The sequence below is a fragment of the Vulpes lagopus genome, chromosome 3 (assembly GCF_018345385.1).
Source record: "Vulpes lagopus strain Blue_001 chromosome 3, ASM1834538v1, whole genome shotgun sequence".
Classification (NCBI taxonomy): domain Eukaryota; kingdom Metazoa; phylum Chordata; class Mammalia; order Carnivora; family Canidae; genus Vulpes; species Vulpes lagopus.
The window spans coordinates 146945278-146962796 of NC_054826.1; the positions used below are offsets into that span (position 1 = coordinate 146945278).

The 17519-nt window shown below is 55.0% G+C and overlaps 1 protein-coding gene and 1 pseudogene across 1 annotated transcript; one reads left to right on the forward strand and one right to left on the reverse strand.

Moving 5' to 3' along the window:
• The first annotated feature begins 8759 nt into the window (after positions 1-8759).
• Positions 8760-13588, forward strand: BARHL2 (BarH like homeobox 2). Its single transcript, XM_041746958.1, has 3 exons — positions 8760-9405; positions 11284-11509; positions 13276-13588. The coding sequence occupies exons 1-3, from the start codon at positions 8760-8762 to the stop codon at positions 13586-13588; spliced, it is 1185 nt and encodes a 394-aa protein (XP_041602892.1).
• A 1678-nt stretch (positions 13589-15266) lies between these two features.
• Positions 15267-17519, reverse strand: part of LOC121487153 — a 189327-nt pseudogene continuing 187074 nt past the window's right edge.

Genomic DNA, 17519 nt, shown 5'->3' on the forward strand with positions numbered 1-17519 from the left:
GGCGCGGACCGGGTCAGCGGAGCATCCCTGGCTGGGGGGGAGGAGGGGGGCGGGGGGAGCGAGAGTCCGGAGGCGGGGATCCCCTGGGCGCCCCGGCTGCGGGGGAGGCACGGCTCGGGGGCTCCTGGGGGGACCCGGGGGGGTGCAGGCCCCTCCTCGGGTTGCAGCCCGAGGGGCCTGGCCAGGCCGCCGACGCCGAAGCCACGATCCCGCGGTTCACTACGTTTTCACCCGGATTAGAGGCAGAGGCTGGTGGCTCAGTGTAAATGTCACGCAGCAGCTTTTAATAAAGAAATGTTCAGATTGTTAGATTGCGCAGTACAGTGTGAGTCCTTGCGCGCCCCCCCCCCCCCCCACTTCCCAATCCGGCTTCAACCTCACCCACCACCCCCCTCCATTCCCGAGCACACATCACACCTCCTCGCGCGTTACAAATAGATTACATATTCAGAGTGATCTCGCCGCGGCGCCGCGGGGGGGGCGCCCTCCCCGAGCTGAGCACGCACCTCGCTGCGGGCCGCGGGCCGCCCGCGCCGCCCGCCCGCACCTGGGGCACCGAGAGACCCCGAGCCGCGCTGCTCTGCGGGCGCTGCCCTTACACTCCCACCCCCAGCCTCGGAAAGAAATTCCCACTGGGAAGGGGGCTCCGAAAAGCGCCGAGCTAGGGGGCGGGACCTCCAGTTCTCGGCCAAGGGGCTCCGGTTAAGAGTATTTTAATTCTTTCACATGGGCCCTCCCAAACCTTAAAAACCCAACCAATTGAAGGCACACGCACAACGGGGGGAGGAAAGGTAGCAAAATCAATCCGCCGAGTTCAAAGAGCCGAGGCGCGGGAAGAGGCTGCGGGGTGCTGGGCGCTGGGCCCAAGGCGCAGCAGAGGGTCCCATCGCCCCTGCGGAGCCCGCGGACCCCGCCCGGCAGCTACCTGGCGGGGTGGGTGCGCGCGTCGGGGGGGAGGCGCACCCTAATCCAGCCCGCTGCTTGCCGGTCTCCTCTGCCAGCCAAGAGCCGCCCATCCTCAGAGAGAAAAATGTGAGTGTGGGCACATTACGCACCATTAGGGAGACACTACAGTTTTAATGTGGCCTAATTAGTGCCGCTAACCGAGCAAATATTATTATATTGAATAATGATAATATGATGAAAATATTAATGCTTTTGAACTTTGCACGTGGGAGCCGTTCCTTCGGTTCTCCCGGGACACCCCAAGCATGCTCAGACCCACTAGCAGACGCCGTCCGACGCATCTCTGGGAGGGCGAGCCCACAGGCCAGCTGAGGACATACGTGTGTCATCGCAGACACATTAACCACACCCTGGGCCACGCCGCTTATCACCCGCCACGCAAAAGACCTCCTTCTAACGGCGTCTTTTTTTTTTTTTTCCTTCCTTTTCTCCCTGTAGTAGGCGGCAAAAAGCAAGCCGTACAGGAGTCCACAGGGGTCCCTCTTCAACTGAGCTTCAGCTCTGCACCCCAGGAACGTCGCGGGGTGCGCTCCGGGGTGTCTTCCGTCTTCACCAGGGCGGCCAGGCAGGTGGAGTTGCAGGAGAAGGACCCACTTAATTAGCATTTAAATTCACGGCCCCCTCTTGTTGCCAAATACCTCTCCCTTGGGAATTTGGTGAAAAGTAGGCATTTAACAATTAGGAAATGCGGAAGGCTCCTCAAAATAGAGATTCAAAACCTTAATTCTCTTAGCGAGTTTGGAGGACCGGAGGCAGGGGGAAACGTGAATGGGCCTGCCTGGGAGGCACGTTAGTGGCTGGAAACGGTGGAATCGCGTCCCGGGTGATTAGCGCACCCGCTTTCTCTTCCCTTTACGCGCCCCACCGCATCCTTCTGGAACCCAAGGGGACAGGGCCGAGGTGGCTGGCCGTCCTGGCCTTGCTGCCTGAAGACAGGCCCGTCCGTTTCTGGTTGCTGGGCTGAACCTGGGCAAGGGCCTAAGAAGAGCGTTCAAAGGAAAGCGGTCGCTCCTGTCCCGGGCAATGGGGCGGACTGGGCCCGGCCGGAGGGCGCCCCCTCTCGGGCTGAATTGCTCCCTCTCCCCGCTGGCGGCTCGTAGTTCGAATTCCTGCACGGTTGAGGGAGCTCCTTCCTGGAGGCAGCCTCCGGGGTAGCAGATCCAGATGTGCTCGGACTCAACCCCTTCTTCCCTGCCGGGTGCGTCTGGACTAGAAGTCGCCCCCCAGACACCTGTCCAGTCCATCAAATCGCAGGGCGGGGGCGGGCGGTTCCGCAGGGGTGAAGCTGGTTGCTGGAGGATGCTGCGGACCTCAGAGGCTGCGGGAGCGGTCGGGGGCTGCCCGCCCCCCCCCCCCCCGGGTCGGGGAGTCCGGCCCCGCCCGCACCCGAGGCAGGAGCCGGGGCGGGGAGCTTTCAATTTGTTCCAGTGATGGCTCTAACTTAATAAGGCGATTGATTAGCGCTCAAAGTGCCGTTTTAATTAGCCGCTTGTTAATTAACATCGCAAATGAATTTCCCCTTCTCTGATTGGCATCTTCGCCCAGCGCTCTGAGGCTTTCGTTTCTCCGCTGCCTCCGCCCCCTCCATTCTCTCTTAACCTCAGGAGCTGCTACGAGATTCAGCTGCCTTCCTGGGCTTTGGAGGCCTCAGGATTCTTTTTATAGTGGGACGTGGAGGTGGCACCCGGTGGTCCTTTCATTTCCCCAGGAGCTGGTCTTCAAGGGACAATGATTTAGTTTAGGAGGAGTGAAATACCCATCCTCTTCCAGCCGCCTCCACTTTCTCATCTTCTCTATCTCCACCCCTGCCTCTAAGGAAGACTTCTCTCTCCCTCCACATCTGGAACCCTAGAAAGAAGAAAGGAAGAGGGAGTAGAGGAGGGAAGAGTTGTAGTTTGAGGGAGCTGGACCATCTCTTGGGATCAAATCAAACCTGCTGCAAAATTCTGCTGCTGAGGTCTGTAGGCATGAGCAGTTAGTTTCGTTGCCCCCAAGACGCTCCTCCCGGAGCAGAGATCTCTAGAGCCAACATATGCCCACAAATTGCAGCCCAGCTCCATTGTCAAGAGATTACACAATTTGTGGACATTTTTTTGCACCATTAATACTCTTAGCTACCAAATAAATCCCCCTATATATCCCTTACTTGGGATGTGCCCTTTTTTTCCTGACCAAAGACACACTTTATTTCCTTCAGGAAGCCTCTCAGTTCCCCCAACTCCTTCCAAGGCAGGCAGGACCCCCTACTCTCTCTTTTGCATCCAGGTTGATGTTCCATCCCCACCATAGCAGACATCATGGCATCTATGACCATTCCCATCATGTTCAAGCTCTGAGGTGGCTTAGTGTCCCACTCTCAAGCACATACAGGAATGTTTATTGACTGGGTGAACAAAATGAGTGGAGGGAAGGAAGAAGAGAAATCAAATATGGTTACTGTCTGCTACCTATAACTAGAAATACCCGCCACCTTTGTGTTGTTCACTTGCCAATCTCTTGCATCACATTTTGTAAAGAGTTTTTGCATAGAAGGTCTTATTTGGTCATCACAATCACCCTGTTCTAGGCAAGGACTATTTTCCCCTTTAATAGAGAAAAAAGGTGATCATCAAAAAGGTGAAGTGCCTTTGCTTTCAAGAGCACAGGAAAGTGGCAAAATGAGATCAAAACTCCCTCTTCTAGCGTTCTTTCTCTACGTGTCCACTGGCCTTCCTCCTGATGGCTCTGGCACCACACACATCTAACACCCAATGGAGAGCCAACTTCGCTAGATATCTGCTAAAGTGCCGATCTTTAAGGCTGCGGTGAAGCTGATAGCTCTCATAAATTTTATTATGATACCAGAACTCTCTCTCAAAACTTTTGTTCCTCTGGGACAATGAATAGTTACAAAAACAATCATTTTAATTCATTATTCTGTTAAAAACAGTTTTCAGTTACCTTACTCTTTTTCATCCACTTTACCTTTCTCTCTCTGCTTCCAATCTTCACTCCCCTGATTTTCTATTTAAGGGACTCAATTCCAGTGTTTTCACGTCTTTCTCTTTATGACATTATGTTTCTAAGCAAATATGCATCAAGTCCTTAAGCAGTTGGAAATATATTTATATACCGAAAAGAAAAATAAAACTTCCGACGTTCCTGTAGCTTTGAAACGTTGAGAGGTCACGCTATCATCAGGGAGTCAGCCTTAGAAGGGGGAGAGCTTTTATTTGTGCATCTTGCATCTTTTATAAAAAGAAACAATAGCCGGCTTTCTCGGCTTGGGGCTCTTGGCGCCGCCCAGTGGAGGGAAGCGCCTTTGCACTCCATTCCCGTCATTGACATTGTCATCATGCGGACACTTACAAACCGTCAAAATTAATATGATAGGAAGAAACACCAGTTCCAAATTCACCGTAATCTATAGGTGCATTTCTTCGAAGTTCAACTTGATGCTCCAGTTTGAACACAATCCCAAATCTCGCTTGTCGAAGTGAACGAAGGAGGATATATGTATTAAGGAACAAAACTTGTTAAAATACATGAATATTTTTAGCATTATTTGTAGTGGGGAGGGAGTACCTTAAGTGGTAATCAGAACTGATGTGTCCTTCAAAGCAGAAAGAGAAGTTTGTTCTCTATTATCCACATTGGGCAAATAACTGCTTTCTGCGCAGGAATTCCAAAATCTTCCAAAAATTAAGGTATTTTCTTTCTTCATTCGTCTTTTTTTTTTTTTTTTAAGGAAATGAAGGCCCAAAAGTGGAAGATCATTTTCAAACTTATGTCGCTTTATTTGTATCTTAAAATCAGTGGTAAAATCTGAGATTAAATCCAGTTAATGCATTTTTTCCCTCTCTATGGGAATTGAAAATGTGATCAGTCGACACCCCGTCCTATTTCTGAATTTATATTTTTTAATGACAAGTTAATTATGTTTGCTTTGCTAGAAAGTATATGACTTCTTGGGCGTATAGATTGTATACATTCTCGGAAAGAAAAATAAATGGCAAAAGAGGTCTGGAGAAAAAAGAACTGAGAAAAGTTAAGAAACAAAAGCCTAGCTCTGAAGAATTTGTTTTTCATTGAGTTTGCGATCTGGTGTTTGAGTCCTTCTTTTGGATATTTAGGCCACCACTAACATTTCCTCTCTAGTACAGACGGGGAACCTTGATAATAGTCAAGGTTGTATTTTCCCCTCATAATTATGTGGTCGAAAGCTGATCTCCTAACATCCCACCCAAAGAAATCTTGTGTGATCTTAATCTTTTCTTAAGAAAACAGGATCTGAGACATTCACAAGGTGGGGCCTACCGGGTTTCCGTTTTCTTTGCTTTAGAGTTTTCATAAAAGGAACACTGCTCTTCTCCTAAAACTTCCACTTTCCTCTCTCCCTTTCTTTTTAGATTCCATTTTATCATAGGGTCATATTTTTTTTTATCTCCCCTGCTAATGTTGTGAATTATTCCAAGCAAAAAAATCCTGTTCAACTGCCCAACACAAGCTGTGCGATCAGCCTTTTGAGCTCTTGAGTCATTTTAGGCGTCGGAACCAAACAAAAACAGGCTTCAATGAATTATTTATCAAGGTCGAAAATAACTGATTTGTGCGGGGCCGTGAGTCCTGGATCTTAAATTCGTTTTCTCCCCTTCCCCACTTCCCACCCAGAATGGTCAGCGAGGGAAGTGCGGGTGGAACCCCGGGTTTGGGAGGAAACGCACTGCATTTGGGGAGTGGTAGGTGATGTCAGAATGAGAGGAACCCTAATTGATATTTGCAGGGGGAATACTGTGTGGCGTACACCTGTAGTGGGGGCGGCCCCAGCGCCCTTCCTGCAGAAGCCCACCGTGCCAGGGGGGCGCGAGGGTGCCGGCTCCCTGTCCTTAGGGCTGGGACGCCGCGGCCTTCTCTAAGACAGATGCCCGGGCTAGTCCCGGGCCGGTGGTTCCGAAACACCCGCCGGCTGGCAGGCCGAGGCCCGGTTGGCAGGCTCCCAGGAGGGTCCGGCCGGTGGGCAGTTGGCGCTCCGAAGGCGGCCGAGGCAAGCCCTCTCCAGGCAGCAGCCAGGCCCCCGCGCGCTCCCCAGGGGCTCCCCGCGCGCCCTCGGGCCGGCTCGGGCCTTTGCCTGCGGCTCGCCCCGCGTCCCCGCCTCGGCGCACCGAAGCCGGCTCCTCCGCCAAACGCCCCTCGCCTGATGAGAAAAGCGGGAGCCGCCCGGATCTACACGTCCTCGCCTCGGTCTCTCCTCCCCTTGCAGTTCTCCTCGGAGACAGCCCCGTAGACAAACGGCACAACGACAGGAAACCGCTCAACACACGGCTGAAATAGGGCCGTTTCTGGGTCAAGCCCTCGGCGATCCCTAGGAAAGCGCTGGAAGGTGCCTCTCCCGCGTCCCACCTGCCTCCTCCCGGCCCGGGGCTCACACGGATGCAGTTCCGACAGAAAGGCAGACTCTTGTCCCAGGAGGTCCTTCTTGCCCCCCTGACACCACCCGGCCCCCCGTCCTCAACGGGGAACAATCGGTTCCCCAGAAAGGGCCCTTCAGAACTGCGGCTAAACCCCAGACGTCGGCCCGGCCCTTAGAGACCTGGAAGGCCATTTTCTACCATCATTCTGCACCTAGTCACGAAGCGATGCCAGCCACTCAGATTCATAGGGTTCTTAAAATGGTAATTTGGAGTAAAATGTAACTCAAAGAACTTTGAATCATTCATTAGCACCTTATAATTACTCTGCTAATTAGGTTGACACGGCACTTAATCAGGAGTAATACGCCGTCTTGTCACTGGCACTTCCCATTACTCTGACATTCAGCAAGAGACAGGTTGGAGACGTCCTAGAGAAAATAATGTAAGTTGATACCCTCCGACGAGGCGTCACAGTCATGCCACGCTCCAGGTCCCAAGTGGATCCACAGTGACTGTTTCCTTTCCAAATGTGCGGCCGGATTTGGGGGGTGGGGAGGAGAGAGAGAGAGGGAGGGAGGGAGAGAGAGGGACGGGGGGGGGGCAGGAGAGAGAGAGAGAGAGAGAGAGAGAGAGAGAGAGAGGGAGGGAGAGGGAGGGAGAGGGAGAGGGAGGGAGGGAGGACTGGCTGGTGTCGAGGCGCAGGGCGCGCTGCGGCCCCGCCACCGGGGGTCCCGAGCCCCGCGCCGGCCCGACGGCGCCGCGCACCCCGGCCGCCCTCGCCGCTGGAGAACGCCTCGGGGCATCGGTTACCCCGCTCGGGAGAAGGTGTGCGTCCAGGCATTTCTTCCAGCCCGGGCCCTGGCTGGTGACCCGCCTGCGTCCGCAGCTTTGAGCCGCAGGCCCTTCCCCCCACCGCGCTTCCCCAGGGGGCCGGGTGGATGCGCTCAGGGCCCCGCCGCCTAGGGGGCCACTGCCCCGGCGCCTGGGCTCTTTGGGGAGAAATCCGAGCTGGGGGTCCGCGCCCCCCTCCCCGAGGCGCGGCTGCCGGAGTTGCACTTTCCCGCGGATTCCTTCAGGGATCCCCTTCCTGCGCGCTCCGCGTCCCGGGCCCGGGCCCGTGCGAGCGCGCGTCTGGGGATGCTGCGAGGGCGGCCGCGCCGGAGCCTACAGGTGAGCCAGCGCATCCCTCTCCCTTCCTGCCCCCTCCGCCGACGGCTCTAAGGAAGCGGACACACCTTTACTCGGGGACGTTTCGTTTTTAATCCCGCCCGGCGGCCCCCTCTAGTCTACCTCTGCTCGCCGCGCCCCTCTGCCTGCCCTCCCGCGTGATTGTGGACACCGGCGTCACCCGAACCAGGTGCTCGGCTTTGGGCGGCGGGCGGCGGGCCGAGCAGGTTCTCAAAAGAGCAGCGGGGCCCGGGCCGCGCTCGCTGACGGGCTCGCGACTCGCGCGCCCATTGGCTCCCAGCACGTCGGCGTCGCTCGCTCGCGCGGGCGCGGCCAATGGGAGCGCGGGGCCCGGCGCGCGGCCTCGGTGGCGGGGGCGCGGGCCCCGCGCGGCGCGGCGAGCGGCGGGCGGCGAGCGGCGGCAGTGGCCGTGACGTCACGCGAGGGGGTCGGCGCCGCCCGCTCCAGCCGGATTACAAGCGAACGCGCCCGGCGGCGGCCGGAGTCGCTCGGCGCCGCGTCTCCGCCGCCTCCTCCGCCTGCGCCCGCTGCTCCTCTTCCTCCTCTTCCTCTGCGTGTCGCGCCGCCGCGGCCGCCGCGGCCGCTGTCTGCTCCACAACTTTGCGAGAAAGTTCAGAAACTCGGCTCCGGGGCGGCCCGAGTGGCGCGCGGCAGCCGCCGCGGGGAGCGGCCCGGGAGCTCCGAGGGCGCGCGACCGCCCGGGCCCCGCGGGCGCGGCACCTGCCGGGTGCGCCGCCGCCGCTGCCGCTGCCGCCCGGTGCCAGGCTGTGGGCAGACCCAGGCGGCGGCGGCGGCGGCGGGGTCGCCTCCCGCAGCCGGCGCCCTCGCCCGGGCCCCCCGCGCCGCCCCCGCCGCCCCCACGTGCGCGGCCGTTCCCGGAGCGCAGGCTCCGTCCGTCCGCAACAATTTTTGTAACTTTCCCCCCCTTTCTCCCTTTCCCACCCCCCTTCTCCCCACCCCTACTTTATGAATAAGGAAAACAAAAAAGTGTCCAAAGTGTCCACCGATTGCCACTTCCCGGTTACCCTTCCTCCCCTCCCCGCCCCGCTTTCCTTTTCCTGTTCCTTTTTTCTTCTTTCTTTTTCTTTCTTTTTCCTTTTTTTTTGGAAGCCGCGACAACCCTGTTGAGTGCTTATCTTGTTTTACGGTCGATAGCTTCCCGGGCTCGGTCGGGGCGGCTGCGGAGCGGCGGCGCGGCGCGGACCTCATGTAGAAATGACAACAATGGAAGGGGCCAGCGGGTCGAGTTTTGGGATAGACACGATCTTGTCCAGCGCCAGTTCGGGCAGCCCCGGCGTGATGAACGGAGATTTCCGCCCGCTCGGCGAGGCCAGGACCGCGGATTTTAGGAGTCAGGCCACGCCGTCCCCCTGTTCGGAGATTGATACAGTAGGAACGGCGCCTTCTTCCCCCATCTCGGTCACCATGGAGCCCCCGGAGCCGCACCTGGTGGCGGAAGGGCCCCCGCACCACCACCACCTGCACCACGGCCAGCCGCCGCCGCCCGCCGCGGGCCCCGCGCAAAGTTTGCAGCCTTCGCCGCCGCAGCCGCCGCCGCCGCCGCCGCCGCCGCCCCAGCAGCCGCCGCCGCCGCCGCCGCCGCCGCCCGCGCAGCAGCTGGGCTCGGCCGCCGCGGCCCCCAGGACTTCCACCTCTTCCTTTTTAATTAAGGACATCTTGGGCGACAGCAAACCCCTGGCGGCGTGCGCGCCCTACAGCACCAGCGTGTCCTCGCCCCACCACACCCCGAAGCAGGAGAGCAACGCGGCGCACGAGGGCTTCAGGCCGAAGCTCGAGCAGGAGGACGGCAAGACCAAACTCGACAAGCGGGAAGACGCGCAGAGCGACGTCAAGTGCCACGGTGAGTCGGCCCGCGCCCTCCCGCCGCCTCCGTCGTCTGGTTCTCGGGGGCCCCGGCCACGCTCGCGCCAGGCCCCGCTGCGGAGTTAGGCCGGGAGCCCCGGGCGCGGGCGCACCCCGGCGGGGAGGGGCGCGGCGAGGACTGGCCCGGTCCGGCTTATTGTTACACTGGCCACCTCCCCACCTGCACCGCCATCCTGCCCCTTTCTTTGTTTTACTTAATTTTAATTTATTAGGAATAGGGCGGAGGCGGAGGGGACCTGACGGCGATACTTTCGTGGATAAAAGGGAAGGGCTGGAGATTTTTCTAGCTGAGACCTGGGGGGTGGGGGGTGGGAATGAGGGGAGGTGGGGGAGAGAAGCGGGCCCCGCCAGCGTGCTGTCTAGGGGTGTGTTCACAACGTGGCGTTTATTCTTTAATGCAAATTATTTCAGTCCCCCCACCCCCCCTCCCACCCCACCGCACACACCGCATATTCCAAACACCATCACAGGAATTATCAGATTTAACGAGGGGAAAAAAAAAATGGCGAGTTGATTAACAAAGCAACTTTTTAAAAATTAGGTTGTGATTCATATAGGAAGGCCCGATAGTAAAAATTTACCATCGGTCTTTCGGGGTTTCAAACACCCTTCTTAGTCCACTCCACGGCCCCAGCTGAATATCTGTGTTTCAGCAAGATTTTGTCTCCCTGCGAGTAACTGGGAAATAGCACTTATGAAAGTACGGTTCTATGGAATTGGATTTATTTATTTTTGGAAAATCGGAAGATAGCAGGCGAAACTGTGCTTCAGCTCCCTTTTTCCATTTTCCCCTCAGACGATCTCATAAGGAAGTGTTCTGGTCTGTGCACGATAAAAGAGTTTTGACATACCAGGAGAATTCCTTTTTTTCCCCTTTACTCAGAAGTTTGTTACTGTTATTAGTATTAACCTTTGCCATCTCTGGGAAAGACGTGTGCTCACTATCTGGAAGGTAGGATGTTGGCTCCTCATTTTACTATTATAACATTAGCATAATAGTGCCCAAAACAGATGTACAGTCTGGTCTGGCGATTTTTTGTGCACCAACCTCCCCAGTGGGTCAATTAGAGAGATTATTGTTCTTCCTGCAGGGAAGATCAAGGAGCGCAGCAAAAACGGGTACAAACAGAGAGGGATTGACATATCGATTTCCCAGCATTTCAGTAAAAAACCAAAGTTGACAAATAGAATCCGGAAATCTCTGGGCTGTCACCTGGATGGGCTCAGTGATTTTGAGCTCTACTTGGTGTCTGGGTGACATATTCCTTCTGAAGCTTTAAAAGACTTGACGCGAGCAACTGCAGGGAACTTGATTTCGACATTTCCCAAGTGCATCTGAAAAGGGAAAACAAATGCCTGTAACTTTTAGTAAACGGAAAAAGTGGAGTGAAAAAGGTGCCCCTTCCTCAAAAAAACAAAAACAAAACAAAAATAAAAAGCCCAGAGTAGAAACATTTTTGGGAAAGTACCAAGCAGAAAAAAAAAAAAAAATGAAATCCTAGTGAAAACAGTAAAGGAATGGGACGGGATTCCCCCCCAACCCGGTGAAGGAAACAGTAACAAAAGAACCCTATGTTGTAAAATATTTTTTTTTTCTTTTTAACTTCCAAAGATGAAAAGATCGGACAACCTTTTAGAACCCTTTTAGGAGCTCTGCACGAAGTTCCAGACTCCTAGGCCAAAAATTGGTCCTCTTCCTCCATATTGGCTAAGGGCCAAGCATGTGTGTGATGAGGGTGGCGGAGTATAGTCCCCCGAGACCAGCAGCTTGCTCGGGAACGTGGAAGTGTGTGCCAGGAGGACCCGCCACCCTTCCTATTCCAGACTACCTTACGGCTGTGGGTTTCTACCATAGGAACAAAGGAGGAAGGAGACCGGGAGATTACAAGTAGCCGAGAGAGTCCCCCTGTGAGAGCCAAAAAGCCTCGCAAAGCCAGGACAGCTTTCTCCGATCACCAACTCAATCAGCTGGAGCGTAGCTTTGAGCGGCAGAAGTATCTGAGTGTGCAGGACCGCATGGACCTTGCAGCTGCGCTCAACCTCACGGACACCCAAGTCAAGACTTGGTACCAGAACCGAAGGTAAGAGATGCTGTGTGGGGGGAGCAAAGGCATCTGGCCTTCGGGTCATGACCGCTGAGCCAGTCTTCTTCCCTCCTGGCCCTGAGACTTCAGGGACTCAGAGGCATCAGAGTGGGCCCCTGGGGGCTTTCCGGCTGGAGCAGGGATTAACCACACCCCCAAGGTGAGAGGGACTGATAGGCAGCTGCAGTCTGGAACATTTTGCACTTCTGAAGGTTCTTAGCATATGCTACTTTCCCTCTCAAACCGGAGTGGCTGGAATTTACCCCCTACCCCCCCACTTTGCCCCCAAATCGATCAAGCCACACCTTCTCAAATTGAGACATCTGTGCAGCTGACACTCCAGGGTCGTAGAGCCTGTGCCAGTGCGTCCTTTGGGCCTGCCCCGGCTGGTTCCGAATGTCCACAGCTGGCCAGGCAGCCTGGCTATTTTGATCCAGGAGGAGCTGTCCCACTAACCTCAGTTTAAATGTCCTTGCCTTGGCTGAGGATGCCAGTCAGCCAGTCATCCAGGCTGAGGGTCTGTCCCCTATATTTGTCACCTCCGAGCCTGCCAGGAACCGCTGCCTACATTGAAAGGAAATTCGGGAAGGGGCTGGCGCACTTGGCAGGCCCCTGAACTATAGGCGGACCCAGGCAACCAGAGGCCCAAGTTGTGTTGTGTTTCCAAGCCTGGCAGTAGATACCCTTGTCTCAATTTTTTTTTCCTCCCCCTCCTCTTCTCTCATTTGTCTTCTAATCGTCCATAAGTGCGGTTGGAAATGCCCATCCAGTTGTCATCTTTACCATAATTTTCTGTCTCATTACATACGGTTTCAGCCACCCTAATTCTGTCGGAAAACATTAGTGTCATTTGTAGCCAATTTAAAACGGGCGACGTGTTTATTAATTTGGCTGAAGCTGCCGGCTACGGCCCGGCCCACCAGCCCTGAGCTCCTTCATGGGGCGTTTGAGCAAAGGCCTGCTCGCCTCTTCTTCCTAGCGGGGTACCCTGGGGAAGGGAGGAGACGCAGAAAACCTGATGGCAGGTTTTAATGGTGGCTCTTTCCCAAAGGAGAAAATACCTTGAGATGCAGTTTTCCCCTCCTGAAGCGGCCCGAGGCGCTGTCACCCTGGGAGAGCCCTCCCTCAGACGAAGTCCATTTTGAAACCTTGGTGCCTTCCTTGCCCCCAGCCCCTACCCGCCGCAAGGCCCCGTCGGGAGGAGGAGAGAGACGTGCCTCCACAGTGCTGGGGACGGAGAGGGACAGGGTCGGAGGCCCAGGAGTCCCTGTGTCCCTTTGTTTATGGTTTCTTCTCCCTCGGCAAGGAGAAGAGGGGGAGGGGCAGGGAGTGGACACTCGGGATTGTGGGGGCCACTTGGGGAAAGGCCTTAGCGGAGGGGAGGGGGGAGGACCGCCTGTAGAAAGACTGGTCTCTCCGTTGGCCTTCAGGAAAGTTCCAGGAAGTGGCCCAATTATAAGGGGGGACAGCAGAGCCCAGGGGCAGGAAGAGGCAGCAAAGCTCATAGAATTTTACTTGCGAGCGTCTCAGACGTTAAGGGTAGAATTTATGAAATTGATTTGAATTTGGGTCATTCTGTGAGAAAGAGGGTGGGGAGGGGGGCTGGGAGATGTGGTTCATTCCCGGGCCTCAGAGCTCTCCAAGTCTTCCTGTCCCCCGAAAGTGAAAGAGAAGCCAGGAGAGGGCGAGGGCAGGGGTCTCGGTGCGGGGACCGTGGACCGGGCCCACAGCCGCAGGGTGCGTGCACACCCGCTTTTTTGCAGGACCAAGTGGAAGCGGCAGACCGCAGTGGGCCTGGAGCTGCTGGCCGAGGCGGGGAACTACTCGGCGCTGCAGAGGATGTTTCCGTCGCCTTATTTCTACCACCCAAGCCTGCTGGGCAGCATGGACAGCACTACGGCCGCCGCGGCTGCCGCAGCCATGTACAGCAGCATGTACCGGACTCCTCCCGCGCCCCATCCCCAGCTGCAGCGGCCCCTGGTCCCCCGCGTGCTCATCCACGGCCTGGGGCCCGGGGGCCAGCCGGCCCTCAATCCCTTGTCCAACCCCATCCCAGGCACCCCGCACCCCCGGTGAAGAACGAACCACTGGCAGCGCTGCAGTCCCTTCCCCGAGTCCCCTCCCTGACCGGACAGCTGCCCCTCCTCTCCCGGCTCCAGGCTGCGGGGCCTCTCTCGGGAGTGACCCCCCGGGAAGCAGAGAAGTGAGAGAAGACGCTGCTCAGCAATGGGAGGGGGGGCCCCCCCAAAGAGGAGCCAGCCCTCCGCTCTCTATCTCCCCACCCCCAGAAACAGGGCTGGAAAGCTCCCCACAGCAGTGTGACTGGCGAAAACGTTGACCCCACACAAAGTGCGACCAGTAAGTGAAAACATCAACAAAAACAAAACCTCAAGTTCTTTTTAGAAATGACTTTAGGGACAAGCAGGAGGGAGGGAGGGGGGAGGGGCAAGGAGGGAGGAATGAAGGGCACGGAGAGGAAGCCGTAGAGGCGGAGAGCATTGTAGGTGGACAGACAGCCTCAAATTCCGAGGCACCGGGCGTTGCTGTGGACATTCCGTCTGCCCCAGAGAAAAGAGGAGGGTAACTGAGAACTTTGCACTGATTTCTCATGACCTTTTTTCTTTTGGAAAAGTGGCATGCTCCATAATATTAAAAAAAAAAATGTACATTTGAAAGACTGAGTGATAAGTGATATATCATATTTATTATATGTTGTCCAAAAGAGAGTCACTTATATACGTTAGTAAAACATGATTTTTCTTTTCATGTCTTTTTGATTCAGTAAAATAAATGCTTAGACAAAAATATAGATTTTTTTGTGATTGAAAATTACAAAAAATAAAGTTTATCTTTTTTTAACAAGCGATGAAATTCAAGGGAGCTGATTTTACTAAAGCAGAATGTCCTATGATGAAATGCCTGACTTGGTTTAGGGAAAAAAAAAATCCCTCCCATAATATTAGGAATTTACAAGATCTGTAAAGACTTTGGGTTGACTTATATAAAAACAGCTCCAGTTTTCATGCTGGCCTCTTCCGAGCCGTTATTTGATGTGTGAATTCCTTTCTTTTTAAGTGGATGATTTCAGAGCAGCCCGCAAGGCCAGGGGGGGAAATGTCTCTGCTCTAGGCTGTTGGTGCTGGCTAAATGGGCGGCCAACTTTCCCCGCTCCCGGCTTGCCTGGCAGCCCCAGCTAAACTGGGTCTGTCTGCCCCTCCTCCTCCTAGCGCTCTTCCCCGGGGCAGTGAGGGTCCCCAGCGCCGGGCAGCGGGCGGGTGGACGCTCCTCGGGCCTCGCAGCTGTTCTGCAGCCCGCAGCCCGGCGCCCACGCGGCGGGACAGCCTGCGAGCGGGCGGCTGCAGGGAGCGCAATTAGGACGCCCGGGGGACTCGACGAGGGCCGGCTAACGAACCCTCATCGCGTCTTTGATCCTTGCCTTCGCATTCCCCAGCGGGCATCCAGCCCCCAGCCCTGGCCCAGCCTCCTGTCCTAGTGAGTTCGTTGTGCTGGGATGCCTTGGAGCAGGAATCTAAGTCTGGCCACGACAGGCGTGCCAAGCTTTTTATCAGTGTCCTTGTATGGGTTGGGACCACAAAATGAAAGGCCCTGCCCAGAGGGTGGAGGAGGTCCGCTGCCTGCTGTTAGGAGTGTGTGTGAATGGGTGTGTAAATACTGGTAGCACCTCTGCTAGGGCTGCAGGTGTACCCCCACCAGACGAGGCTCAGCATTCAAGACTATACAAGGGAACAACCGATCAGGGGTTCAGTTCTAGGGCTGCTTCCCCCTCCTCCAGCCCCAGGGTCATTTCCCGAAGGGCCAGGGTCAGATCCCCATCTGGGTAGTCCCACGTCTCTAGTCCCATTCCTGCCCTGGTACAGTGTCAAAGGGGTAAGACAGCTAAAACACATTCAGACCCATCCTCCAACTTCCTCTCATGTTGAACCTTAGTAGAGTTAAAAACATTTTTTAAAAAGTGGAGTGCTGTGGGAATGTGTATTGGGGAGGGGTGGGAAGGAAGAAGGGAAGAAGGAGGTGAAATCCAGGAGGAAATTGCCTCGGGCGCCTTGATCAGACCTTGGCTAATTAGGGAGTGGTTTGCAGAGTTCTATCTAGCTCATCAATTTGCTTTAAAAGTGGTCTTGGTCTTGTTTGATTCTGACAAAAGGGTCTTGGATTGGCCCTTCTCGTTTTCTTCCTGCTGAGCCCGGGGCAAACTCGGATAGCTGGGTTGGACTGGAAGCTGGCAATGCGGTGTCCAGTGGGGGGAATGCTCAATGCCTGGGGACTCTAGCAGACTCACCGTGTTCCATCTTAGCTGCTGCTGGGTTTTACAGTCAAGTTTAAGTAGTTCAGAAATGCTCTGCCTGGACCTAAGAAGGCCCTCTTGAAGGCTGGGGTGGAGGTGGGGGGCACTACAGCTTTTGTCTGCACTTGTCCCAGGGCCAGTCAGCTTTGGGCCCAAGAGAAACCTGGGAAGTTACTGGAGTTCACTCATCACACATTCCCTATGAAGAATGACCTCAGGTCCAGTTGGGAAAAACACATAAACAAACCTACAAATACAAACAAGGCCACAGCACCCATCGGCTACCAATAGCCAGCCAGCAGCTCACCAGCCACGCTGCGGAGGAGCCTGTCTGCTGCCCCTTCATTCTCAGGGCTGAACTTGGACCCCAGAGGTGGACAATGCAGGGGGAAGCACTGTTACAGAGACCAAGTTTTCTTTTTTCTTTTTTCTTTTTTTTTTTAAATTTTTATTTATTTATGATAGTCACAGAGAGAGAGAGAGAGAGAGGCAGAGACATAGGCAGAGGGAGAAGCAGGCTCCATGCACCGGGAGCCTGATGTGGGATTCGATCCCGGGTCTCCAGGATCGCGCCCTGGGCCAAAGGCAAGCGCCAAACCACTGCGCCACCCAGGGATCCCACTGCGCCACCCAGGGATCCCAGAGACCAAGTTTTCTTAATTAGCCTTATATCCCACTGTTGTTAGCCATTACTCTGGATCCACCAGAGTCCTCCTGAATTTGCTTTTCCTCGAAGGCATGTATTTTTTTTTAACCCCCTAAACTGGGCAGCTAAAAGTGTCAATTCCCCCTCTAAATGTGTTTTGGTTATTTCCTGTTGCATAGAAGTTGGCAAATTGGCTGTTGGGGGTGAGTGTTGTTTCAGGAAGAAAACTGAGTGCTGAAATTTCTTCTTTTCATTCTTTTCTTTCCGCTGAGGTACTGCAAAGGGCACCTCAGCAGGTGCCCTTCTATTCAAATGTCCCCAAACTACTACTTAAAAGTCAAATGCAAACACATCCTTTTCCTCAAAAGGGGTCCCTCTGTTCTTCTGTGCTGGCCCAACAAAGATAGGGGTTGGCTAAGAGATGAGGAGTGCAACCCTAGGTTTCCTGAAAAGCAAGGAACAAAGATAACAGGCAAAGGTCTTTTCTCATGGGAGATGTGGAATCAGTTGTGGAGGCCCAGAGGACAGCTGTCCCTAGGAGCTGTGCCCCTCTTCTTTTCCCCTAGTTTCACTTGGTGTTTGAAGGGCACTCCACGGTTAAACTTTATTTGGATCGGTCCTGCTATTAAGTTGGGGACTGGCAAATCAGGGACTTGCGGTGGCACTCTTTGCTTCCTACAGAAACCCAGGAAAACGAACCCACAGTGACCCCCTTAGATTTGCCCGCCCCAGTATCAGCTCTGGGACCCCAAGAAAGCTGACAGAAATCTGTAGTGCGTGTGAAGTGAAAAGTTGAGCCCCTGGCCAGCAGCCAGCCAGTTAGTCCAAACCAGCAATTTTCAGTGAGTTGTGAAGTACCGATTGCAGCTTGTCTCTAGCCTCCAGCAAATATACCTACCACCTTGTATCAGTTTATTTTTGCTCCACCCCTTAAAATGAAAGCCCACGCGATGCCAAATTAGACAGCGGATTTCCTCTGTTGCAAATAAAACCCACTTACCCTCAAACCAAGACTTCCCTCCTCCTCTCTCCCTGCCATCTGACTCCTGCCTAGG

Bases quoted from the DNA above. Each gene is read 5' to 3' on its own strand.
- BARHL2 (XM_041746958.1), top strand. From the start codon at position 8,760: ATGACAACAATGGAAGGGGCCAGCGGGTCGAGTTTTGGGATAGACACG. The intron at 9,406-11,283 runs GTGAGTCGGCCC...TTTCTACCATAG, and splicing joins GAGCGACGTCAAGTGCCACG to GAACAAAGGAGGAAGGAGAC. The intron at 11,510-13,275 runs GTAAGAGATGCT...GCTTTTTTGCAG, and splicing joins ACTTGGTACCAGAACCGAAG to GACCAAGTGGAAGCGGCAGA.